The 27,061-nt window shown below is 35.9% G+C and overlaps 2 protein-coding genes across 3 annotated transcripts; one reads left to right on the top strand and one right to left on the bottom strand.

Annotated features, from left to right (window-relative positions):
- The first annotated feature begins 62 nt into the window (after nt 1-62).
- Nucleotides 63-1,428, top strand: LOC111377357 (protein FANTASTIC FOUR 1-like). The gene has a single exon (XM_023000440.1). It carries the CDS (start codon nt 330-332, stop codon nt 1,263-1,265), a length of 936 nt encoding a protein of 311 aa, XP_022856208.1. The 5' UTR covers nt 63-329; the 3' UTR covers nt 1,266-1,428.
- Nucleotides 1,429-11,392: 9,964 nt separating this feature from the next.
- Nucleotides 11,393-23,557, bottom strand: LOC111377354 (mitochondrial Rho GTPase 2-like). 2 transcript variants are annotated; one of them, XM_023000436.1, is made up of 9 exons: nt 23,223-23,557; nt 20,979-21,034; nt 19,984-20,065; nt 18,719-18,930; nt 18,402-18,471; nt 18,096-18,211; nt 17,698-17,848; nt 12,117-12,303; nt 11,393-11,710 (listed from the first exon to the last, which is right to left on the bottom strand). In XM_023000436.1, exons 1-9 carry the CDS (start codon nt 23,379-23,381, stop codon nt 11,637-11,639), a joined length of 1,107 nt encoding a protein of 368 aa, XP_022856204.1. In that variant the 5' UTR covers nt 23,382-23,557; the 3' UTR covers nt 11,393-11,636. The 2 variants fall into 2 exon arrangements, with proteins under 2 accessions (XP_022856204.1, XP_022856205.1); XM_023000437.1 differs by having other exon boundaries at nt 18,096-18,208; nt 23,223-23,549.
- Nucleotides 23,558-27,061: the final 3,504 nt, after the last annotated feature.

The raw sequence follows: 27,061 nt of genomic DNA, 5'->3' as shown, positions 1-27,061 counted from the left end.
TATGTGGTGTAGATAAAAAAAAAAAAAAAACTAAATAATTCTAGTGGCATTAATAAGTCCCCTGTCCCCTTCCCTCTCAATGCAATAAAGACCCCTTCCATCAATACTTTTTGTACCTATAAATTCATCCCCACCCATTCCACTTCTCTTTCATGTAATTCCCTTATCTCCCTCCACAAGTCACATTTTCACAACTCAGAATCACTTAGTTTTCATCCTCAGTTTAACCAAAATTATCGCCTTGAATTCCAGCAATTGAAAAAACAAAATCCTCAGTTCTTCCCCTGTTTTTGGGCTATTTTCTTGGAATTTCCCTAAAACAAACCAATATGTCCTCCACTGCAAACGTTTGTCAAGTGTTACCAACTTGTTTGGAGCCTTCTTTAGTCGAACCACAAGTTTCGATGTTTCAATTGGCTCCTTCTAAACCCGACATATCCATTCCAAGGACTCAGATGCCAAGTCTATGTAGCGAAGAAAATTCTCATGTCTGTTTAAACAACTATCCTACTGAAAAGACCCAAAAAAAGGGTGAATTGGGTGGCTGGAATTCTATACAGTCACTCTCCAAAAGTTCTGACACTTCGGAGAACGTCTATGTGCATCCACTCGATAAGCGGGCTCCTTGTGCAATGAGCACAAAAAGTCTTGAACTGTGCACTGAGAGCTTGGGATGTGAGACTGGAAGCAAAATTAACGGAGGCATGGATGAATTTAATTCTCTTCTATCAATGGAGAGAAAAAAACCCAGTGGAATTCGACATCGAGAAATCTCCAAGAAAAAGAGTAAAACCAACAACTTTCCACCTCCATTGACTTCAATCACTGGGTCTAATGGTGTTCAAGTGAGCACTCATCGCGAAGGGGGCCGGTTAGTGATAAAGGCCGCCAATTCATCTTCTTGCAATGTTCATTTCCAAACTGAACGCGAAAATGGCAGGCTAAGGCTTTCTTTGCCCAAACAAGATTACTGGCATTTTAGCAAACACATGGAGGACGAGAATGAAGAAGAAAATGCACTTGATGAAAAGGACGACGAGGAGGAGGAGGAGGAGGAAGTCAATGCATATGAAACTGAAAACGAGTCGTATGATCGTAACAATGGCGAAGGAGAAGATGAATCTGATCTCAACGGCGGATTTTGGGGAGAAAATGGAGAGAGAATTGGGTGTAAAATTGGAAGTTCAGAGTGTAGAAGCAGCAGCAGGTGCAAGGAAGATAGCAAGAGGCTGCCAAGTTTGCATATTTGTGTGGCCATTTCCTAAAAGCTTTCTTTTGGAGCTTACAGCTTTGGAAAATGGACCCAAAAAATTAATAAGTTGTTTTATGTCTGTTCTATTTTCCAATTTCCTATTTGGCAGTTATTATGGTTGTATTGTTGACTTTCTTGCTTTGGTCTACCAATGAATTTTATAATTATGGTAATCTCATGATATTTATATTTTTGTACGTCGCATGTTCCAAGAGTTGGGGGAGAGTGGGCATTATGCTTAATAATTAGGGAAAATTTCAACGTTGGTCCTCAATCTATTGTCTAAATAACAAGTCGATTTTCGACCTTTAAAATGTATCATAAGTAATTACACAATCAATCTTTAATAATGTTTTTAAGTCTTCACGTATTCACTTCAAATTTTTTTGCACCAACTCAAGTTTGGAAACAAAACTCACTTCATGAGGTCGGATGCATGGGATTTACTTGACAAATTTACATAAATTTGGAAGGTTTTACGTCGTCATCAACTGATTTTGGAACCATAATAAAAGTTGGGAAAAGAAAACTTAAAACAGATCAATTCCCACTAAACTCATTTTTTCTCTTGCTTGATTAAGAAATTCTTCTTGCTAATAAGAATCTTTAGGTTTTAGACAGAGTTTGATGTTTTTTTGGAGTAATTCTGAAAAAGTTGAAAGATAAGCCATTCATCTTGTCACTCTACATAATTGTACGTGGGATTTTCACTTCGTACGATTTCTCGTTCAGTTCTTTTGAATTCAGTGGATCAATTTTCACATTCAAGAATTCAAAACTTACTACTCAAGCAATAAATTGAGGACGAGCTTAATAATTTTCTTGATTAATTAAGGAACAAGAGTTTGGAAGTTGAGAATGATGTCACAAACAAATAACCAACTGCTCACACTGATAAAAGTGGGAATACAAACAACTTCATCAATGAATTCTTCAATTGTCTCATCACTTTCATGGGTCACGTTCCTTACACCCATTGCCCAATCAAACCCTTTCAATTTTTTCATCAACGTGCATATTAAATCACATTTATTGGTCATTTTAATCATTGATATCGTACATTTATCAATACCTTGACTTTTCACATTAGGCCTTATTTGAGCCTCATTAAAATGAAAAATACGATGGTTATTTATCACATCAAGCCACCAAATTTGACTTTTTATCTTTTGTGTGGAGTCTATAATGACTATATTTTTCATTCTCATTTTTACAATAATATGGCTCAAATGGGGGGCTAAACTCAACAATAAATCATACATTATCACAAAATCATATGGTCGACCTAAATAAATTTTACAACAAAAACATTAAATATAATCCCTATAAGAGTTAATCTTAATGGGACCAACATAACATTGCGGTTATCAAGACGGTCGAAAAAATCTCAATGTGTATTTTTTTGAGTATAACGTGCCAATGATTAAATTATATGACTTAAATTGGAAAAAGTTTATGCCAGTTAGGTTTAGCGTACGTAGGCCTAAAGATTGTAACCATTTTATTTGGTCTGCCAAAGCACCATAAACTTACATCAAAGACATCTCCATGTGATATGCTTGCCTCTTTGAAGTTTCTTTCCTGTCTTAACCCTTTCAAAGGCTCCACATGTCTGTCAACAATAGTTATATGTCACTAAATCAATTTTGATGAGTTGAGGCCGTTGATTCTAGATATTCTTATCTAAGTCAACGTGCAACCTATAAATAAGTTTTATGAGTTGACGGGAACTAATGCTCACTTCGATTGTTCAAAAATTTCCCTTTTTCTTTACAAATGATCGACCCATATTATTCTCTTGGTCCAATCTATAAGAACATCGTTTGTCAGATGAGACTTGTAAGTAGACACGAACCTTTTCCTCATTATTATTATTATTTTTTTTTCTCATTTTGCATAATCACAACTTGGAATCACCAAAATGACCTTAGACCAGTGGACAAATTCCAGCCATGCAAACGTTGTACAAGATTAAGGTGTGGAGTGGTCCTAAGATATAGAGGGTGGGGTGTCCTAGGTATGATAGATCTTTGGTGTTTTGGAAATTTAGTGGCATGTGGATCAGGTAGGCGTGGAGTTAGGTCTTCCACTCGATAAACAACATGTACAAACATCATTAAGTTTATATATATGCATCGTATGATTTTTCTTCAAAACCCCACTTTTATCCCAAATTTGGATCCTTTGGAGCATTCAATTCGAGCATGTGAATACATTAATTCTAACAAGTACAAACAGATGCTATGCAGATATTTTGCTACGATTGTTTGTCAACTTCAACGCACTAAGAATACCTTAAAGGATTCAAAAATGAAGCTATCTATGGTAGCTAAATTCAATTAACCGTGCCATCGTCTCTTGTCCATTCTGTACTTCCAAGAATGTTAATGGGGGAAATATTTTAGTGAGACAAAATTTATAGACTTCTATTTGCAAAATATGATTGATTAATGGCAAAAGAAAAAAAGTCTCATATTCATTGGATCTAATTTGTTGTCCTATTAATGTTGGTGTCATTTTCATGGCATCCGAACATTTAATTGTATTAGGACAAGTTTTTTTCCAATTATAACTGCATTCATGAAAAGAATTAAAAGGTAACATTGCCTATTGAATCTATAAGTGGCATCTATATCATTTATCATTTATTTTTGTATGTTCGTCCTTGCAAGCGCTAGCTATAATTATACCACAATGTATAATCGTAACAAAGAAAAGGGTACCTTCTGGCTTTCTTTTCTATATCAGATAGTTCCAATTGAAAGAGAAAATCTTTAGACAGGAGAATTAGGAATCATTGGTCATCAGACTCTTGAAAATGAGTACCGTGTCATCCCGATGAAGGTTAGACGAGCTAAAAGATATGTGTACTCAATTAATTTGGAAAAAAATCACATTAGTAAAAGTCAGCCAACATTTCAAATTCTCGAAAATAATTTCATATTAAATGGAAAAAAATGGACAACTAATTGGAAGGTTAAATTTTTTCTCTTTGGATCCCTTTGGTTTAATAAAGTTTTGGGAAATGCATGCGTTCGAGATAATATTCTCATATTAAATGGCCCTTTTTTCTTTTTGGCTTCTTCTTGCCACTTTTAATTTAACTTTTCTCTAATCTTCAAACTAAGAGAATATTTAGTTAAGCCTAAAAAATAAGTTACTTAAAAAGTAACTCCTAAACTTAGTCAAACAAGTTTGGCTTTTTTTTTTCTCAATAAAAAGTTATTATTTTTATTTAAGTACAAAATGTTAAGTAATTTTACTTCTATTTAAGGCTTAGTGTCTTTAAAATTATGGATTTTTGAAAAATTGAAAACTAAATTATCCACGCCATGCAATTTTTTTATTTTTTATTTATTTTTGTACACGGAATTTTTACTCTATTTAAGGCTTAGTGTCTCTAAAATTATGGATTTTTTTTTTAAATTGAAAACTAAATTATCCACGGCCATGCAATTTTATTTATTTATTTATTTATTATTATTATTATTATTATTATTATTATTATTATTATTATTATTATTATTATTATTATTATTATTATTATTTTGTACATGGAATTTTTGGTACCAAATTATTGAAGATAAAATTTAAGTGAATAATCATTCAATCTCTACTTATATAAATGTTTATACGAGGTACTTGAATTAGTAAAGAACATGTAATGGCTGTTTTAATATTTGAGTCAGTGCCACCCGTTATGAAAATTTCACCTATCTGAAGAAGAATTCGACTTGTGGAAACACCATTTTTAAGTATATTGGAGACTTTTCCAATTCACCCAAATTAATTGTAATGGCCCACATCATTAAATATTACATTTATTTTAAACCCAAATCAAATTCAATTAATTCCAACAATATATACATTGTTTTATGGATCCATTGACCATTATCCAATTACCAAAATTGTAGAATCGGTAATTTCATTTGCATGTATGTCGATATTCTCTTGGACACCTTTTTTTGGACCATCTTGTCTTTATGTGGATAATATGTCATTAGCACTTGAAAACTACACCATTTAGACATATTTTACATAATACGTGCATCCAAACGTGTGGAAATGTTTTATGGATGCATTGTTATTGTCTAGGTTGTTTTGTATGGATGGATCTCCACAATAATTTGAAGTTGTTTATCAATCTTGAAAAGGAAGTATGTGGGTCTCAACCTTTCCTTTACAAATTTGAGGCAAGATAATTTTTCATTGGTGTCACGTACGCAACTACCATGAGAATTTTATTGGGTCTACCCGTTGACCTTCTCTAATAATACACTCAATCAATCTTCAATGAATATATCAATCCTTAAATCGTGCCTAAATTCGATTTCAGGTTTCTGTATAATCATGAGTTCATATGTGAGTTACAATTTGCTCTTTCTCTATCACTAGGTTCGTCCGTTCGACACTACTATTAGTTTGATACTGATATCTACAATCGATTTGTTCATTTCAAAATGCCAATGACAAACTTACTACTTAAAAATAGATTAGCGATCAACAATACAATTTTGAAACAGGAGACCATGATCGACAACCATGATCACGTTTTGACAGATCTTGAGACATCGGGATCGGTCTCCCAATTTACGCGCATCACTAAAAACCTAGCGGATGTGGTAGAAAAAGTTGGTGGTCGGCCTCCACTTGCCACGGCGGCAATTGAGTCCTATTACAAATCTTGTGGTGGCCGGTCACTTATCCTACGTGTCTAACTTAATTATTCTCCACATCTATTTAAATGGTCCCTCTCAAAAATGCATCAATTCTAGTTTTTGGATAAACGCAATATATTTGTGTCATCAATCTAATCCATTTTCTTTCCTTTTCTTACTAATTCCACAAGACAATTTCTTGATGTCATACGCGAAATTTTTTTTTTTCCTTTTTCCTTGCAGACGTTTTGGTACCATATATTTGTATTGGAATCGTATAATTTTTTGCGAACACTTGACAAGAAGCGAATGAATATATGTATAAAAATGAGAGCGGAAGAAAAGAAATAAGCCATAAATATATGGCCCATGAAATAATTGCTTTAAAGCAAAGCCACCAAAGTTTTTGATGCTTATCTATAGCATTAGATTCTTGATTCATGGTGGTTTTCCATCGAGGAGAGTGCTTATTTCTTGGGTTGTCTTAGCATTTTTTAGAGAACAAAAATGCATGGATTATCTCATCTATCGAGTCAATATGTTAAATTGAGTGAATCAATGAAACCCTAAAATTCAAACCTTTCATCAATTGAAAGGGCGAGAGATTCAATAAAAATTATAAGAAACACTAATTTGTGGCATATGCTATAGTCTATATTTCTAGTGTTGGGTATTTTGCAAGACAAATTTCAATTACTAATATTCTTGCTTATTTGGCTGCCTCCTGACAAAGAATCAATTTAGGATATGAATCCTTCTACAAACATTTGGATTTTGAAAATCTATTCTATGCTGTCGGGAAAAAGGAGAATTGTCTCCTAGTAATTATTCAAATTGTAATTGGAATGATCGTCGAAATATATTAGATAAAATGAAAGAGAGGAAAATTAAAATTAGTGTAGCTTAGTATGGTTGTTTGATGTAGTAATAAATTGAAAGAATTCATGATTCAAACTCTTATTTGTTTATTCTCTAAACTATACTCTTTGTAGCGCTATTGGATACATGAAATGTGTTAGGCTAGGAGCAAAGATAAATTTCAAATTCGACATAAATGGGACATTTATAATTTATAAAGGAATTGAGTTACTCTTTCCAAGGAGTTAACATTTCATAACAAAGCCTCAAATAGCATTAAGCTAAGTGACATTAAAGTCACGCTCCAAACATTATCATGTGCATGCACAAGATTTAATAACAAAGGTAGCGATCATTGAGTGGTACCACGATAGCCAAGAAAGAAATATTGGTTAGCCCTCAAATCCCATTGATATTATAAGATTTAACATGTTCTTCCAATGTATCATTTTTGCGTCTAGCCTGAAATGGTCAAGAAATATTGATTCGACTAAACGGATGAGTTAGGGCTTTGACTGAGCTTATTAGGGGTGGGGGCGGGTCGGTTCGGTTCGGTTCTCTTTAGAACCGAATCGAACCAAACTTTTCGGGTATCTAGTAAATGGAACCGTCGGGTCCAAATATAATTATGGAACCGTTCGGGTTCGGTTCCATTCGGTTCGGTTCAGTTCCGTTCGGTTCTGTACTATAATTAAATTTTTTAACATTTATAACAACGTTATATAAATACGACTAATGATACATTCAATGGTTTTGAAATGTCAGAGATTAGTAAACTACATTGTTCAAATGATCGCTACGATCAAAGTTTCAGTCGGCGAAAGTCACGGCTTCGATCGGAGGTCAGAGTGTCGGCCGACAATTGTATAGTTTTGGAATATTAGCCAGGCTGCGAGAGTGAGTGTGAGAGTCGAGACAACGTTATGTACTTTATTGTAGGTGTTTAGGGTTATTTAGTGGATTTGATCTTGTTTGGCTAAGAAATGAAATAATAAAATGGGTAATTGGGTCAAAAATTAAAAAATTAAAAATGAAACAAATTATTGGGCCAAAAATTTGGATTTAGAAATCATTAATTCGTTAATTTGTTTAGAAAAAATTAAAATTAAAATAATTTGATTTACTCAATATAAAAAAAAAAATTAGAAAGATTCGGTTCTTGGTTTAGAACCGAGAACCGAATCGTACCCGTCAGTTCTCAATTCAGATACCCGTTCAAGTATTTAATTTGATAAGAACCGTCGGATTCGAATCGGTTCGGTTCAGATTCGGTTCGATCGGTTCGGTTTGGGAGATTTGCCCAGCCCTAGAGCTTATAATCCTTCTTTATTGAAGAAAGATGGACAAATACAGCATAACTTGAGAATTGAGACAATGTGGTACTTCGTTTTAGGGTTGATTATTGGGATAAAAGTGAAATAAAAAAACTCATAATATGATAATAATAATCCGTCCGATGATTCTTGGCGTGCCATTCCTGAAATGTCAGTTTTGGGAGGCCCTCTATTTGTTTGATCTCTTTTGTCTCTGCTTTCACAAAATCCCCCTCTCTCAAAATTATTTGGATTTTGTTATTTGTTTTCGGATGCCCATTGGCTATAATAATTTATTTGGATTTTATATAATAATTACAAATATTTGTTTTCGGGTGCCCATTGGCTACAATAATTTTCCGTGAATTTCTGATTTCCCCTGAGAATTGGAAAAAAGAATTGATTTTGACTTTTTACAAGTTTTCTACTTGAGAATGATGGTATGAATCGAAATTAGATTCGCTTTACTCACCGCACTGATTCACAGTATCACTTCCCTTCACATCAAATGGCATCCTGCGCTACTTCACTCTCTCTCTCACCAATCTTAAAGGACTCTATCTTTAAAGGTTGTCAGGTTGAACCCCAACCTTTAGGGTTAAAGGACTCTATCTTTCATGCGATGTTCATTGGTGCTTCTCTATTTCGACTAATACCTGCTCGACACAAGTGATAGATAATTCTTACTTCACTTGAAATCGTACAGAAATTCAACACAATTGTTGGTACTGGACAAAACTCCTAAATTGAACAGAGTGATTTTTTAAGTCAAATATTCGAACGGGATTTAAATCGAGAATCAACAAGTTTGATTCAATTCTCGCATCTAGATCAAGAACCGAATTTTTCTAATTAATTTATTTTAAATAAGTCAAATTATTTTATTATTTCTAAATAAATTTGCTAAATAGTTAATTTAGCTCAAACCCAAAAATATGATTTTTCTTATTTCTAATTTTTAGTACAAAGTCATCTTAATCAAATTGACTTAAGTTTTATCCAAATCCATTACTTTACCGCAGTATCGTTTCTACCGTTCTGGGAAATTGAAATGAAACTCGACAATGTCTTTCTTAATTATTGTGAGTTTGCTATCTTCCTCTTCCTGTGATTTTAACAATCATTTTATGAAGAACTTAGTAAAAAGAGACGCATTTGACACAAGATTAGAATATGTTATTTTGTAAGAGTTAAGATTGAACATATCATTAGTTGAATTAATGTAACTTTATAAATATTAAAAAATTTAATTATAATACGGAACTTGAAAATCGAATGGAATCGAACCTGAACGGCTACATAATTTAATTTGGACCCGAAGATTCCACTTACTAAGTACCCGAAAATTTCAAGTCCGATTCGATTCTCGTCAGAATCGAACCAACCGAACTGAATCACGTCCAACCCTAATAATTGTTATGAGTTCGATTCGAGCTTGTGCATGTCTAAGCAAAATTCATGCTAAATCTAGTGTACTTTTCTCGAACCAATTTTGAATCGTTAATTTATTTATTTTTATCTACGAGCCGTGTTGACATGCAAGCCTCGCAACTATCGTTCCGAAATAGTATTCATCTTTTTATCTAGGAGACGTAAAAAGTGGTACTAACTACTAACAAAAAAGAAAACCTTACATTTTTAAATCATCTTCAAAAAACTTTTTAAATATAAAATTGTCTTTATTTGAAAAAGTCAATACTCAAAAATTATGCTCCAAAAGATTCTTTAAATTAACATTTTAATTTAGAGATACATTCAAAGCATTTCAATCTTCAATGGACAAAAATATTATAATAATTTGAAGGGAAGCTAGTAAAAATAAAAAATAGAAAAATACATTTTTTTTTGGAGCAGTAATATTAAGGGTGTATTTGATTGCGATTGTGAAATTTACATGGAAAGAAAATAAATTTCACATGAAAATTGTCAATCAAATGTTTTTGATTGATTTTATTTTCAACTTAGAAAATGTCATACTTGTCCATTTTTTTATTGGTGGATAAATGAGAGAATAGATAGATGAGAGAAAAAGAGAGAATGAATTATCTGAAAAATAAAAACCAAATCCTTTTAAAGAAAGCATTTTCCTTATTTTCAAGGAAAACATGCTTATAACTCACGTGACCAAAATTAGAAAAATATTTTATTATATATATATATATATATATCAACGGCATAAAAATAAGAATTTAAATAAAAAAATAACATTTTTCATAAAAATATTAGTAATTAAACGTACTTTAAGGGTTTGATTGCGAAAATGAAATTTGGGTGGAAAGAAAATGAATTCCAGGGAATTGAATTACCTAAAAATTATTTTTCAGTGAATTGTAAATTATTGTGTTTGATTGGTATAATTTTCTACGTGAAAAATGTTGAAGTAAAAGTGTTTTTTGGTGTTCCTTTAGCTTTGTTTTACATGAAAATTGTCAATTTAAGGGATATCCGCTTCTAGCATTGTTCCTAGAATTTGATCCCATTGCCAACCAAAAAAAAAAAGATAAAAAAATCACCTATGTTTTAATGTTCGTTTAACTTTGTTTTACATGAAAATTGTCAATTTAAGGGATATCCACTTCTACCATTGTTCCTAGAATTTGTTCCCATTGCCAACCAAAAAAAAAAGGAAAAAAAAAAGATAAAAAAATCACCTATATTTTGGTATTCGTTTGGCTTTGTTTTACATGAAAATTGTCAATTTCAGGGATATCCTCTTTTACAATTGTTCCTAGAATTTGTTCTCATTGTCAACAATTAAAAAAAAAGGACAAAAAGCAAAAAAAAATAAAAAATGTGAAAAACCAAAAACCACCTATCCCCTAGTAAAATAAAAGGTGGAAAATCACGCTTTAAGGTGTTGTACCTAGAAATTCATGGAAAATCAATTCCCTGAAAATTTTTGTCAATCAAACAGGCTAAAAATGGAAGTTGGAATTCGAATTCCAAGTTTCATGGAAAATTTCGTACAATCAAACAGAGCCTAAGTGTTAAATATAAAGAGTTTCTTGGAGTTCTTAACAAATTTTAATCTCTAAATTTATAGATATTCTTTAAATTGTAGAATATATTCTTTAAAAATAGAAAATCTCTTGAAAATGCTCCATTTTTAGTGCTATTCAGGTCAATTTCCCCAAATTGTGCAATTTCAAGCTTTGCCCTTCTAAGGGAAGAGACCAGAGACCACCAGGGCATGAAGTTAAGGTCAGGTCTATTACTGCCCCTTAGATCAAGCCCAATCCCTAAATCCAAAGAGGTATCGATTATTGGAACGTGCAGTCTCCAAACTCTTAATAAGAGAGCACAACTACGCAGAAAACACTAAAGGCCATTTCACGTATTCGTTAAATATACGAAGACAGTATTGATGAGGTTATAGCAAAGCTGATGCTTTCGATATAAAATTTCAGCACTCCAGTAAAAAGCAAACATGAATTCTGTACAAACGATAAGGCCGAGTACATATATAAAAATGATAAGGGTATGATATGCCCACCGGCTTTTATTATGCCATTGATATGATGCAACTCGCCAATTCATGTACGGAAATCAGGAGATTTAACTGGCGCTGTTCTTCCTTGCAGCATAGGCTCGGTATGCTGCCATTCCAACAAAAGCAGTTGCCGCTCCAACTGCAATTTTTTGTTGAATGAGAATCATAGCATGCAATTTTTCATTGAAGAGTAAAAAGGTAAAAAGGGTCATATGCAATGCAAAATCATATTGAATGTCAAGTTCCCTCTATTTTTATGTAGATCTACGTGCATGCACACACTTGACTAAGGTTTAAGAAGCTGGCATTTTTATTGTTTACAGTTTCAGGCAAGGACGGCACAAATTACATTAAAGGTGCCAACTAGGCCACACACAATAAGCTACAACATAAATGATCAAAGACATATTATAGAACTTTGATATATGTCGGACGAGATCCCTTTCACAACACCCAATTCACTAAATTCACTACAATGTCCTTGGAAATCAGTCCTATTTAATGCCAAAAAGCTCAGATAAATATCACTGTGTATATAAAGATACCTGAAACAAATATAAGAGAACGACTAATGAGCTGGCGGTACCACTTCCGATTGCGACCAGCATCAGTTTCTGGAACACTTAAATGGGGGTTCTCAGCCGCGTTCAAAAGTTTAGAGAAAACGTTGTTAAGATCTCTTTCTTTCACGCTTACATGAATAGGTTCATCAATTCCAATACCTTGGCAAATCTAGATCATAAATGCACAAAGTTATCTCAAGTTCATAAATGCAAAAATGAATTGAAAAAGCACATTTCTTCACAATTTTCTAAGTGGCGCCATGATAGAACCCCAGATGCTGCAGAACAGCTGTGGTGAAATGCTGTCATCAGAAGAATGAAATAGTTTATTGATGGACTCAAGCTCAGGGCTATTGGAGAGGCCTGTCTCTCCCCACTCTTTCTAACTGAAAGTCAGTACATGAAACCGCATTGTTAAGATTAGGACGAACACAACGAAAAAAAAAAAAAGGATTAACACCAAGAACAACCTCTGGTTCTAAGATGAATTCCCCTTCACCCGTTAGCTGGGGTGGAAGTGACGAGATCAGCTGCATGTTCCCCACGGCCTTACGGAGTAGTAAGATATGGAAAATCGGATGAATGGCTGCTGTAGAGGGCAGTTTCAACTTGTACGCTACCTGTCCGGTCTTCGATTCCACCTGAAACAGTCCATAGTACCTACGAGACAGCTTCTCAAATGATCTTTTAGCAATAGACTTCTGGCGATAGGGACGAAGCTTGAGATAGACTAAGTCCCCCACAACAAATTGGAAATCACGGTGGTGTTTATCTGCACTCTCCTTCATCCTTTGTTAAGACCTAGTAAGTTGTGTACCCTTAGTTCTTTCAAGGCCTCATCACGGTCTAACAAAAGCTGTTCCCCAGCGGAACTGGCTATCACGCCCTTCCCCAACGGTAGTATCTGAGGTGGCTCATGGCCATACACAATCTAAAAAGGAGTATGCTTGGTTGCTGTATGAAAGAAAGTATTATACCAAAACTCGGCCCAATGTAGATACTAGATACTGGCTCCAAACCCGTGGCCTGCGCAACGCAAAACATCGCAAGTTTCTAAGCACCTGTTTACAACCTCCGTTAGGCCATCAGTTTGCGGACGATAAGAGGTGCTGTGTTTGAGGGCGGTTCTCTGTGCTTTAAATGTACTCATAAAAATTCTACCCCTATTGCAAAAAATGGAGTGAGGCATGCCGTACAGGCGAACTACCTCCCGTATGAACGCCTCAGCAACCATGGGGGTGGTGAAAGGGTGTTTTAGACCAATGAAATGCCCATATTTACTCAGACTGTCCACAACGACCAAAATAGTATCAACACCTGCAGATAAAGGAAGTCCCTCAATGAAATCCATTGAGACATCCTCCCAAACACGTTCGGGAATCGGCAAGAGCTGTAAGAAACCTCCAAGGGATAACGCTATATACTTGTTCTATTGGCAAACCCTGCACTCAGCCACATGGTACCTCACATTTTTCTTAATCCCCTGCTAATATACCGCCTTGGTGACACGTTTGTATTTCTTAAGAAATCCTGAATGCCCACCTATCTTAGCATCATGGCATTCCTGCAACATGAGGGTGACAATAGGCGAATGGCTAGGCAATACTATCTTTCCATGATAACATAAGATGCCATGGATCAATGCATACCCTAAGTTCACATTGACTCCCTCCTGTAACTCCGATACTACTTTGCCCATTACTTCATCAGCTACTACCTCCTTAATCTCCCATAGCTGGAGGACCTCAGAAGTGGTTAAGACCAAAACATTTACTGATGGTTGCATTCTGGCCCTAAGTTCACATTGACTCCCTCCTGTAACTCCGATACTACTTTGCCCATTACTTCATCAGCTACTACCTCCTTAATCTCCCATATCTGGAGGACCTCAGAAGTGGTTAAGACCAAAACATTTACTGATGGTTGCATTCTGGAAAGAGCATCTGCTGCTTTGTTCTCCAGCCCTGGACGGTATTGGATATCGAATTGGTATCCCATAAGTTTAGTAAGCCATTTTTGGTGGTCTTTACTTACCAAGTGTTGCTCCGATAAGAACTTCAGACTCCGCTGATCCTTTCTAACTGCAAAGTGCCTGCCCAACAAGTAGTGACGCTACTTTTAGATGGCAAACACAAAGGCCATTAACTCTCTCTCATAACACGAATTTTGTTGAATACTCTCAGGTAGAACTTGCTGAAATAAGCAATAGGATGACTATCCTGCATTAACACTGCCCCTAAGCCCCGACCGGATGCATCTATTTTAACCACGAACTGTTTAGAAAAACCAGGTAGTGTGAGCACTGGGACACTGACCATAGCTGATTTGAGGTCCTGACAGGCTGCCTCCGTTTTATCATCCTACCTGAAACGATCTTTCTCGAGCAGCTCAGTTAAGGGCCAGGCCACTTTGGCATAGCATGACACGAATAGCCTGCAGTAGCCCTTGAGCCCCAAAAATCCCCAAAGCTGCTTGAGGTTGAATCAGCCAATCAGCCATTACCACAATTTTTGACTGATCGGTTGCCACCCCTTTCTCAAAATTCACATGGCCAAGATACTCAACTTTCTTTCGTCCAAACTTCTCATTGGCATACAACTGATGTTCCTGCAAAATCCCTAGCACCGTGTCCAAGTGTTGTAGGTGCTCCTCCACCGATGGCTTGTGGACCAAAATGTCATCAAAGAAAACAAGGACAAACTTCCGCAAGTAAGGTTGAAATACCTCGTTCATCAGATGTTGAAAAGTTACTGGTATGTTTTATAACCTAAAAGGTATAAAAAAGAATTCAAATTGCCCCTCGTGAGTGCAAAAGGCATTATTGGGTATGTCTTCCGGTCTCACTATGATTTGGTGATAGTCCAACTTTGAGAATTCATGAGCCCCATGTAATTCATCCAATAATTCATTGATTACTGGATAGGAAAACAGTCAGGCACTGTAAACATTTTAAGTGCCCGATAATCGACACAAAACCTCCAACTACCATTCTTTTTCTTCACCAACAAGACCGGACTTAAGAATGGACAGAGACTTGGATGTATGATCCTTGCAGCCAACATGTCCTTAATCAACTTCTCAATTTCATTCTTTTGTACATATGAGTATTAGTAGGGCCTTACATTCATCAGAGCTTATCGGGCTGTAAGAAAATAGTATGGTTCTGTGTTTTTAATGGCAGAAGTCCACTGGGACATCCAAAAACCTTGTGGTGTTGTAACAACTCTTTAATAGAGCCGCGTACTTCCGCCACGGGTTCCCCAAGCTTCCTAATTCCAACAAAATTTCTTGCTCCCCATCTGTAAAAGTCTTAACCGATGACTTCAATGTCACTTGAGTTTTATCCAAGCTAGGATCGCCTTGCAACACAATGGTTTCTCCTCCAACCTTAATATGCATAGTAAGTGTGCCCCAGTTCAATTCCATCCTCCCCAAAGTCTCCAAACACTTCATTCCAAGAATTACGTCTGTGCAGCCTAACTTCAGAGGTAAGAAGTCCTCAACCACATCAATATTAGGTAACCAAACCACAATTCCCTTACAAATGCGACCCCCCTCACTGATATCCCAGTACCTATGATAACCCCATAACTTGCCGACTCCATGACCTGCAACCCCAAGTTCTAGACTAGCTTATTTGAAATGAAGTTGTGTGTAGCTCCACAATCAATGAGGACTATTACTGCTTTCCCAAAATCGTTCTCCCTAACTTCATGGTTTTAGGTGCAGTCAACCCTACCACATATTTTATTTACAACTCTACTGTATCACCTACTGGGTCTTCAACCCCCTCCTCCAGAACCTCCACTGGTTCCTCACACTCCTCCTACACCAATAGCACCTGCAACTCCATATTTTTACATTAAGGCAGATTGGAGTCCGTCAACCACTTGCAAGGCTGAGCCTTAGTAATCGACGCCGATCGTTGAGTCGCGACACCTGCCATCGGAGCTTGTAGGCCAATTTGCAAAGTCAGGGTCGTTCCTCTTGGGGATATACTCGCATAGTTTGGGCTGGTCCCCACTGGGCTAGAAAAAGATGGGGTATAATCAAAAGTCCTTAACCTAGTTGGGCTGCCTAAGGCTTTAGCTCGCTTAAGGCACTCGTGGTGGTCTTCCACCCTTTGGGCTAGTTCCATGATCTAGCTCAATCCTTGTGGCCTATGCATTCTCACCTCTGTCGTGATCGCTGGACTTAGCCCTTTTATAAAATGATAGACCCCCCATCACATGCACATATTCTAGAAGGCCCAAGAAGGTGGAGGGAGCAAATGAGCGGGAACTACCAACCGAACTAGTTACATAAACAGAAAATTGTTGCATGAGGTCTATAAATAAGATGGTGAGGAGTAATAGTAGGCATCAGAAAGGAAGAAGGGTAGTAGTCGTGCATTTTCAGTCTTCTGTAGGCTTTCTTTTCATTTCATAATCTGTAATCCGGTCTTTGGTTTCAATAAAGAAGTTGTTGAGCTTGTTCTTTCCCATGGAACTCTATCATAAAATTCCCCTCCAACACTGTCTCTGGAATTGCTGGCATAAGAGCAGCTAGGAATTCGAGCCAACGATGATAGTCCCTCACGGTCCTATCCTATTTCAAGGCCAAAAACTCCTCCAATACGCTACCCTCTTGTGATGGCCAAAACCCCTCTAGCAACAAAAGTTTCAAATATTCCCCAAGAGTCAATGGCTATCATCCATTTTCCCATTAATATCAGGCTAATGCTTCACCCTCAAAACAGACTACAGTGGCCTCAATCTTCTCCCAATTTGGTTGATATTGAAGTATCTCTCCAGCTCTAAAGATCGAAGCACCCAATCCTTCACCGTTAAATACCGGCATCTCCGAACGTTGTCACGGCACACCCATCCCTCTGTTCCTTCGCCAAACCTTGGGTTCTGATTGGAACATCTGAATTCATAGTATGCTCCGGTGTGACGGATGAATTTCCCTTCTCCTTCCTATCCCTTTCTTGCTCGCCCCACTTCATCATCACGAAGTCGAGTTTCTCCATTATTACAGCCATGTCTCTTTGAGTCTCATATTTCATTACCTCCATCATTTCCTGTAACCCGTTGAACCTCGACTCCAATAGTGTCACATAATCCATAATTGTCAAATTCCTAGTGATGATACTTTGATACCAGATTGATAGAACCCCAGATGCTGCAGAACAATTGTGGTGAAATGCAGTTATCAGAAGAATGAAATAGTTTATTGGACTCGGACGAAGTGACCGGAATGAATACAAGCTCAAGGCTGTTGGAGAGGCCCTATCTCCCCCCCCCTCCCCCCCCCCTTCTAACTGAAAGTCAGTACATGAATGAATTCCCCGCCCCTTTCCCCAAACATTTATTTGCATTTCCTACAACAAACTCTTACACTCTTAACCCCCTTTCTAACTAACTCAGCTAACTTGGCAGGACCTTTGGAATCATTGCCCTTCTTCCTTCTTGTATAGATGAACTGGATGAGGGGCCTATCAGGCAGTGGTCCCAGGTAAACACTAAACACTTCCAAGTCCCATTTCATGAGTAAGAAAGTAGGGTAGCTAGCAACTTTGTACCTTTGCTGACTCTTCCATAGCCGTTGGATAAGAATCAAGATCATGCTTTGCTGCAACTAGGAGACAAGGCATGCTAAAACCAGTTTCCTCCCCTTGCTTAGTGACATCCAAAAGCAACTCTGATGCTCTTCTTAGAGAATATTTGCTTGAACTGAAAAAGAAAATTGAATTTGACATGACCTTGTGCGGTCGAGGATAATTCCCCCAAAATACAGGTTTGATAAAATTCTATCAAAACACTAGCATTCATGTAATGTAGGGTGACTATTTAATCCCATTTCATTTTACAGGGCTGCGGGATGGGAAGTGGTCAAATTACCAAGTGTCACAGCTAAACAATATTCAAAGCTGAGAAGTAAATTTGCGGTTTGCTATGAATTGTGACATAGCATGCTCACCTGTCATAAACAAAAATTGCTACATCGCAAACAGCCAAGGATTCCTTATTTGATAGAAGTTTCTTAACTCCGTCTTCTGGAATCTCCCGAAGTACAAGAGTTTTCTTTTTACCCTGCTTCAGAAGAGGTAGATTATTGCATCAAAAACATCATAAACACAAGTCATACAGTTTAAATGTTAAGGAATGCAAGCCATATTCACATTTTCATGAACCAACCCACCCATAGATAAAGTTGGTGAGAGGAAGAGAGCAATAGATTGTATCCATCTAGTCATGGACATGGCGATTTGCAACTAATACTCACCGCATGCTGTTCAACCACATTCACAACATATTGTTCGCTGGTTGTTGGAACATAATTGTCAGAAAAGGGTCTGTTTTCAGAAGAAACAATAACAAATTTTCAGGATTTGCCTTAATGGGAATAAATAAAGCAGAAAAAACACGAAGAAATATAGTTTACTTAGAACATGGAGTCCGTGCTGCGTGTTGTCTTGATATGAAAATAAATACTATTACTAATTGAACTGGAAGTATCAAGAAGTTTACACAAATACAACTAAAAAATCATTTTTACTCTGATAAACTTGTATATGTGGAGAAATAGATTGAGTGCTACACCTTCCCAACAATGACATCAATAATGCAGACTTCCCAGCCTTTTTAGGTCCAAAAACAAAGCACTGGAAAACATCGCGTTCTGTTTGTTGCCTTTTCCTGTCTATTGATCTTCTCCTAGTGATATTGAGGGCTGATGCAGCATTGCAGTTGTAACCAATGTATATTAAGTTGGCAAGACTTTTAACTGGGTCAAGTAATGTCATCAGAGCCCACTGCAATACAAATTCTACATTGTGAATAGCAACAAAAAGTTCAAATCCATAAGAATGTCTTTCCAAAAGAACAATATCCGTGGAGTATAGTTGAAGCTAATGTCTCCATTCAGCAAATAAGTGGAAAGACACAAACAATAGAAAATATTCACAAACATTTATAACCCATCATGTTAAAGACTGTAATAATACAAGTACATCTACAAGTGCAACTTATCATTAGTTCCATGCTAACTACATCACAAGAGTGACATATAAGAACTAAAATGTCCACTTCTCTATTTAGAGATAAATAAAACTTCGATTGGTCTGCCTGCTAAGAGAAACAAGCATCAGAAGTTCCAACAGATCAATATATCAAACGACTATATTCTCTCCCTCCAAATCAAATTGTTGTGTATAAAACTTCAAGTGCTAGATATCAGCAAAATTATCAAAATCGCGATCCTGATAGTGATTTTTTAAAATGCAAGAAATTGGGCTAGGGCATTGTACTTATTTATTTCACTTCAGAGGCTGGTTTCTTTTGAATATGTAACATAATAGAGGTTAAGTCCAAAAAGCAGAAAGAAAAAATAGAGAAAGTCAAACAAAAAATGTAAAATCCCTAACTCAAATCCCAGCGATTCAGCATTCTAGTCTCACACTCTTGCCTCTAACAGAAGTTCATCTCTCCAATTTGACCCAAAAACAAAAATAAATAAAATAAAATATTATAATAATAATAAATATGATGATGTGGACTCTTATAAGTAGTAGACAATTTGTTTTTATTCGTTGTTTTTAGTTAATTATGGAATTGTAGTTGATAATTTTTTTCTTAGAAATTTTTTATATTTTTTTAATATCCAATGATCATCATTTAGTAGGATCTATGACCCTCGATCCAATCCGCAAGTCCATTCCATCGATCCAAGTCAATTCTATGATCCTCACAACCTTGCCCTATCATAATAAATAGATGTTAAAAGGCATTTGCCAAAGACATACAACACGCTGTGTCAAAGCAGATAGCTCTCCTTTGGCAGTGCAATGAGCGAATAGTGTACCCACCTCTGAGAGGAACCCAGAGAGAGATAACCCTCCCAGTGGAGTTCTCTGAACTGCATCCTTATAAGGAGCTTCATCCCAGGGACTGAAATTTATATCAAAAAGACTCAGTCAAAAATAAAATATAGAAAGGTCATTAAAATATGTAACAATGATTCATGTCCAAATCCGTAAGTGAACATAAGATAATAATAAGAAACACAGAGTAACAAGTGACTTGCAGACCCAACATCCAATATTTTATAAATCCCAAGCATATTGAATGCATTCAGTGAACTCTTATTTTAACACACTCATTCTCTTACAAACTTGGCAAAATTGATTGTGCCCATGCAGTTGAATTGACTTTCATTCAGGGAAAATAGTCATCTAGATTCGTTTATTCTTATATCACTAATTCCAGCATGCATGCAAACATTTTGTAGAAAAGTCCATTCAAATGATAGGTGTAACTTGTAAGCAATTACCAGCCTACTGGCACACAACTGAACTGGACAAATAATAGAATAATTCTAAGAGATGTCTCTTTCTGGTAGAATCGATAATTACAAAGGTCTATAGAGCTGAAAGTTGGCTCCCAAAGTAAATATATTTATGCGACCCAATAATAAGAAGAAGAAGAACAACAACGACAAGGTAATTCTTATTCCCTATAAACATGAGGTCAAATCATGATCCCCTTTCACAACTGAATCTGATCCAGGATTACATTTACTAAAATGTTGATAGGATCACGTCTTTCGCAACTAAATAAGTTGCTATTAATTTTCTCCCATCTCTTTCTCAATTGAGATAGTTGCAAACTTAAACACAAACCAGGGGGTGAGTAAATGGCGAGAGAGACCAGAATTGAATTTGTTCCCAACTGTGGAAAGTACATAAAGTTCTTCACATCAAATTCAGGAGGAATACAGGGTGTTAATCTCATTTCAGTGAATTAATAATGATGTGTGATAAATTTGACACAAAAATAACATCACATGCAAAGTTGAATATACCTTTCAGGTGCAGTTGAAAATAAATCTTCAAGCTCTGCATTTCGTAGAACATCATCCTGTAAAAGGATGAAGGTAAAACTAAAAGCAGAATTCTAGGCAAAAATTAGAGCAATGTCCCTGAACTGATAGGACAAAATTTCTTATAAAATATGTACCCAAATGACCAAGTATAGCATCCTAACAAAAACATGGTCAAACTTTCAATAGGTTCTCAATCAAGGAATCGACTGTACAAAAATGCAGACAGCTATGTATTTATCCACTTCAAACAAATTAACTGCAATTTTGTATCCGAGTAAAGAAGGCAACCAATTTCAAGAGAATACAATTAGCATGAGAGTTCCAGGTAAAGTTATATATAATAGCAGAGCAAAAAAAATAATAATAATAATTATTATTATTATAATATGCCTCTTCCAGTATTAATTTCAAACCATATTAAAAATTGCCGTCAATGGGCTAAAAAAAAATATCTGTAAGAAATTAAGAAACAAAATAATTTCCCCTTGTTATTCATAGGAAAGGAACGATACATATATATACATAGTTAGAATTCTATATTAGGAAGATATACAAATTAGGAATCTCTATATATCCCTATAATTAGGCTTTGCCTTATTTACATCTGGTAACTCCTCTCAAGTTGGAGCATAAATATTAATCATGCCCAACAAGTTACAAATACAATCAACCTAAATCCCACCTAAAGCCTTCGTGAAAATATCTCATAATTGTTCTCCAGTCTTCACAAATTATGTAGATATTAAATTCTGCTGCACCTTCTCATGAACGAAATGACAGTCAATCTCAATATACTTAGTTCGTTCATGAAACACAGGATTAGAAGCAATATGAAGAGTGGCTTGATTGTTACACCACAACTTTGCTAGTATTGAAGCCTTAAGACCAACTTCAGTCAAGAGCTAATATATCCACATTATCTCACATACAGACTGTCATAGCTCTATATTCTGATTCTGCATTGGATCGGGACACAACATTTTGCCTTTTACTTTTCCATGAGACCAAATTTCCTCCAACAAAAACACAGTGGCCAGTAATAGATTTTCGGTCAATCTTGAAACCTACCCAATCTACATTTGAAAAGCATTCGATGTGAGTGTGTCCATAATTTTTGTAGTATCCCCGTCCAGGAGCTCTCTTTAAATAACAAAAGATCTGTTCTAAAGCTACCTAGTGATGAACTGCTGGAGAAGACATGAATTGGCTTACAACACTGACAAGATACACAATATCAAGACGTGTTACTGTAGGATAGTTCAATTTTTCAACCAATCTTCTATACTTTTCAAGGTCTTCAAATAGGTAACCATCTTTGGTAAGTTGCAAATCAGAAGGCGTTGGAGCACTGCTTGGCTTAGCTCCCAACTATCTTGTCTCAGTTAACAAGTCAAGTACATTTTTTTTTGAGATAAGAATATGTCTTTCTTGCTTCATGTCACCTCAACTCCTCTAAATCTTTCGTGAGAAATTAGGCGTGAAGAAAGGACTTTAGAGATGAAATTCCAATATTATTACTGCCCGTAATAACAATATCATCAATATACACAAGGAGAATAATGTCGAATTCGGACTGTTTGTAGAAGACTGAGTGATCAGACTTGCTCTTTTGCATTCCAAACTTTTTCATAGCGTGACTAAATTTTCCAAACCAAGCACATGGACTTTGTTTCAAACCATATAAAGACTTTTGAAGATGACACACTTTCCCACACTCCCCCTGAGCAACAAACAGGGTTGCTCCATATAAACTTTCCCCTTAAGATCACCATGTAAGAAAGCGTTTTTGATGTCTTGTTGATGTAAAGGCCAATTATGAGTAGTTGTCATAGAAATGAATAAGCGAACAGATGTTAATTTAGCTACAGGAGAGAAAATGTCAGAATAATCTACACTGTAAGTCTGACAATAGCCTTTAGCTACAAGAAGAACTTTAAGCCTAGTTACTGATCCATCAGGATTAAATTTGACTGCAAACACCCACTTACAAGTTACATCCAATAACATTTTTCCTACAAGTAAATTCTCTAAATCCCAAGTACCATTAGCATCTAAAGCGTTAATCTCCTCTATCATAGCATCACGCCAACCAGTATGGGATAAGGCTTCATGAACAGTTATCGGAAGAGTCACAGATCTATGAAGGCAACAAAATAACAAGAAGAAGAGGACAAGTGATTATAAGAAACAAAGATTAAATAGGATAAGTACATTGTCATTTACCTTTGCGAAGAGCGATATGTAGATCAAGATCAATGGACAATGGATCCGATGCCGAAGGAGAGTTATGTGCCGAACATGTATCAGGAGGGTTTTGTCGTCTGGACTATGCCTAGTGAATAGGTGGTGATGGTGTAGGAGCAACAAGTGTGGAAGCAACATTATTTGGCTAGTAGCAGATCATCATCCTCCCCCTTACCGGAAGAAGTATAAGAAGTGGGAAATAAAGGAAAATATTCTAGAAAGGTGACATCAGCTAACATAAGATACTTGTTAAGACTCGAACAATAGCATCGGTACCCTTTTTTGTAGACAAGAGTAACCTAAAAAAACACATTTTAAGGATTTGAAATCTAATTTAATTACATGAGGACGAACATCATGAGCATAACAAGTACTACACAATATTCTAGGTTCAATGGGAAACAACAGTTTAGTGGGAAAAAGAACACTAAGGAGTCTAACCTTGAAGAAGAGATGAAGGCATTCGATTAATTAAGAAATAGGCTGTGGAGACTGCATCAGCCCAAAAATGTTTAGCAACATGCATTTGGAACAAGGGTGCCCTAATTGTCCCAAGAAGAGGTCTATTTTTTTTTTTCAACCACACCATTCTGAGAGGGTATGTCAACACAGGAGGATTGATGAAGAATACCATTCTAAAACATGAAAGTGTGGAAAGAATCGGAAAAATATTCTTTGTTATTATCACTTCACAATATATGTACTGAAACATTAAACTTCGTTTTAATTTGAACACAAAAGACACTAAAATGATAAAATAATTCAAACCGATTCTTCATTAAATAAAGTCAAGTCACACAAGAAAAATCATCAACAAAGGTAACAAAATACTGAAATTCAGTTTTGGATGCAACAGGACAAGGATCCCAAACATTGAATGAACTAACTCAAAAGAAAAACTGGCTCTTTTATTGACTCAATGAACTAAGGACAGACGATGTTTTGCAAACTGACATGACTCACAATTTAAGGATGATACATTCTGAAATTGATGATATAATTTCTTCAACAACGATAAAGATGAATGTCCCAATCGACAATGAACTTCAAAAGGAGTTAAGACACTTGAACACCTAATGGACTTGGGCACCTGGTTATCCAGAATATAGAAACCGCCTAATTCACGTCATTTACCAATAATCTTCTTCGTCATAGATCCTGAAAAGACAGTAATTAGGAAGAAATGAGACAACAATTAAGGTTCAAGTAAGTTTGCTCACAGACATTAAACTGAAGAAAAATTGTGGTAGACTCAAGACAAAAGATAAGGAAATTAATGTGATTGGATTAATAGTGCCAGAATCGAGAATAGAAGAAGTAGAACCATCAACTAAAATAACATTGGACGGAAATGTATGAAATTGAAAAGTGGAGAAGAAACTAGGATTACCTGTCATATAATCATGGCACCAGAATCAATGACCCATTTTGAGGAAAATGAGAGAAGACATGTATTAGGTTTACCTGTCTCAGTAATGACAGAGATAGGGTGAGATGAATTCTTCAATGCTTCTTAGCACTAAGTGAATTTGACAAATCCATCTGCATAAACTGTAATGATCTGCTCAGAAGATGAGATGGGTGTAGTAGTAGTTACGATATGAGCTCGGTAAGACTTCTAAGATTTATTGTGTAATTTTCAACACGAGTATTTGGTATGACCCGACTCATGATAGCAGTAGCATACAACTCGCCCCTCATTTTGACTTCGATTAACTTGATTACCTGTACCCCACCTCCTGTATTACCTCTACTATTGCGACCAATAAGAGTACTAGAAAGCTGAGCAGGTGAAGCAATAGAAGCACTAGTATTTGTGCGAAGTAATATAGTAAAGGTTTCTTGCAGCGATGAAATCTCAGCACGCGAGATAATCTGGGATTTAGCAGTTTCAAACTAAGGACTAAGGCTAGCTAGAAAACTTATCATAGCCATTGCTCTCACTGAACTTGCTAAACTTTCATATCCGGACTAAAAGGTAAAAAAAACATTTAGGCCGTGGTTGGTTTGCCCGTTTTCGGCCCATTTTCCGTTTTCCATTTTCGAAAACGTGAAAAACGCGTTTGGTCCGTCGTTGTCGAAAACGCATTTTCGAAAACGAGTTAAAATTTATAACTGAAAACGCAAAACGACTTTTTATCGTTTTCAGTGTTTTCAGTTATAAATGTTGAAAACGCTCAAAACACGAAAAAGGGCCGTTTTCGGAAAAAACTAAAAATCGTTTTGAAAATGAAAATGAAAAATGAAAATGAAAAACAATCACTAACTTAGTTCTTCGTAGGTCTTTTTGAAATTCATAAAATAATTTTGAAGAGACTGATCTTGTTGTTTAGCACGGTAAAAACCCTTACAAACTTCATAAATACGTGAAATTTTCCCTTTCCCAGAGAATATAAATTTCAAATATTCCATCAATTCCTTAACATACTTGTAGTGATTAATCAGATTGACTATCTCAGTGTCAATAGAATTATGGATTTATAAGAATAATCGGACATCATCTCGTAGCCATGTTTAACTATTATCCTTTGGTGGATCTTCAGTAAGATGATTATCTATAGAAATACTCCGCAGATAAATTCGAACTGTCTTATACCAATCTAAATAATTTAGACGAACCAACTTATGCTCCGTAATTTTGGACATCACTAGAAACACATCAGTCACAACTAAATTCTTTTGCTCCACCATAGAAATAAACCATAAGATCCAAATAACAAATTAAAACCCAACAAGTAACAGCCCAAATCAATAGGCTCAAAATCAGACAAAATCCAATCAATAGCCCAACTAAAATGAAGAACTAATGAATCAGCCCAACTAAGAATAAATAGAAATTACCTAACAGTAGCCCAGCTTAAAATAGTAGTCGCTGAAACAACTCAAACTCAATAAAACACCAAATAAGCAGTAAAACAACAGTGGCCCAATCTCTTCTCCAAAATCACACGCACACCAAAATCCAAAGCAAACCTAAAGAGACCACGCACTGTTGACGCTGAAATCGATTCCAGAAGCAAAAGAATCATACAAGTTTAACAAAAAATTAGGAACTCAACTGAGAATTGCAAGAGGAAGCATTGAGCAACTTCGCTTGAACCAGAGGCACGCAAGACAAGGACCAAAATTCAAAAAGACACCCAGAAAGAAACACCAGCGATGGGAAGAGGAAAGACAAGCCACAAGCTTTGAGAATCGAAAATTCAGATGCCAAAATCCACAAATGGTGCTGATGACACTGAACGGAGGTCTGGCTACAATTATCACTACCTACCACAGATGACGTAGATTACAAGGAAAGAAGAACTAGCCACTGATGAAGAATCAAGCACGCACGAGTAAGAAAATTTTAGGGCTCTAATACCATGTAAGAAATTAAGAAAGAAAATAATTTCCCATTGTTATTCATATGAAATGAACGATACATATATATACACAATTAGAATTCTATATTAGGAAGATATATAAATTAGGAATCTCTATAAATTCCTATAATAGGCCTTGCCTTATTTACATCCCTTAACAAAATCAATTATAGAAAAGGCAGTATTTATTAATCATCTGCCAGTAAAAGGCAACAGCGTTCGGTCCATTGAACAAAGGGGAACAATAGCCATTACAAGAAGTCCTTAGATATGTCTGTCTTGCAAGTACAATGATCAAATTCCTAAATTTAACGAATTCCAAATAATAGGTTCTGTACCAAACACAAGGTGATTGCTTTTTATAAGCATAACGCATCCGTCATTTTACTAGTTCTTGAAGTAATTGGATTTCGAGGAAAAAAACACTTTTTCCTTTTCGTTTTGAGTCTATTT

Source organism: Olea europaea, unplaced genomic scaffold (genome assembly GCF_002742605.1).
Source record: "Olea europaea var. sylvestris unplaced genomic scaffold, O_europaea_v1 scaffold1641, whole genome shotgun sequence".
Lineage (NCBI taxonomy): Eukaryota > Viridiplantae > Streptophyta > Magnoliopsida > Lamiales > Oleaceae > Olea > Olea europaea.
The sequence above is the reverse complement of the archived record's forward strand: the minus strand, read 5'-3'. Positions and strand labels throughout refer to the sequence as shown.

What these genes read in the sequence shown, in the direction of transcription:
- LOC111377357 (XM_023000440.1), top strand. Translation starts at nt 330, where the DNA reads ATGTCCTCCACTGCAAACGTTTGTCAAGTGTTACCAACTTGTTTGGAG.
- LOC111377354 (XM_023000436.1), bottom strand. Translation starts at nt 23,381, where the DNA reads ATGTTGCTTCCACACTTGTTGCTCCTACACCATCACCACCTATTCACT. An exon ending in ACATATCGCTCTTCGCAAAG is followed by an intron (nt 21,035 to 23,222) that starts GTAAATGACAAT and finishes ATCCTTTTACAG; the next exon opens with GATGATGTTCTACGAAATGC. An exon ending in ATGTGGTTGAACAGCATGCG is followed by an intron (nt 18,212 to 18,401) that starts GTGAGTATTAGT and finishes CCTCTTCTGAAG; the next exon opens with CAGGGTAAAAAGAAAACTCT.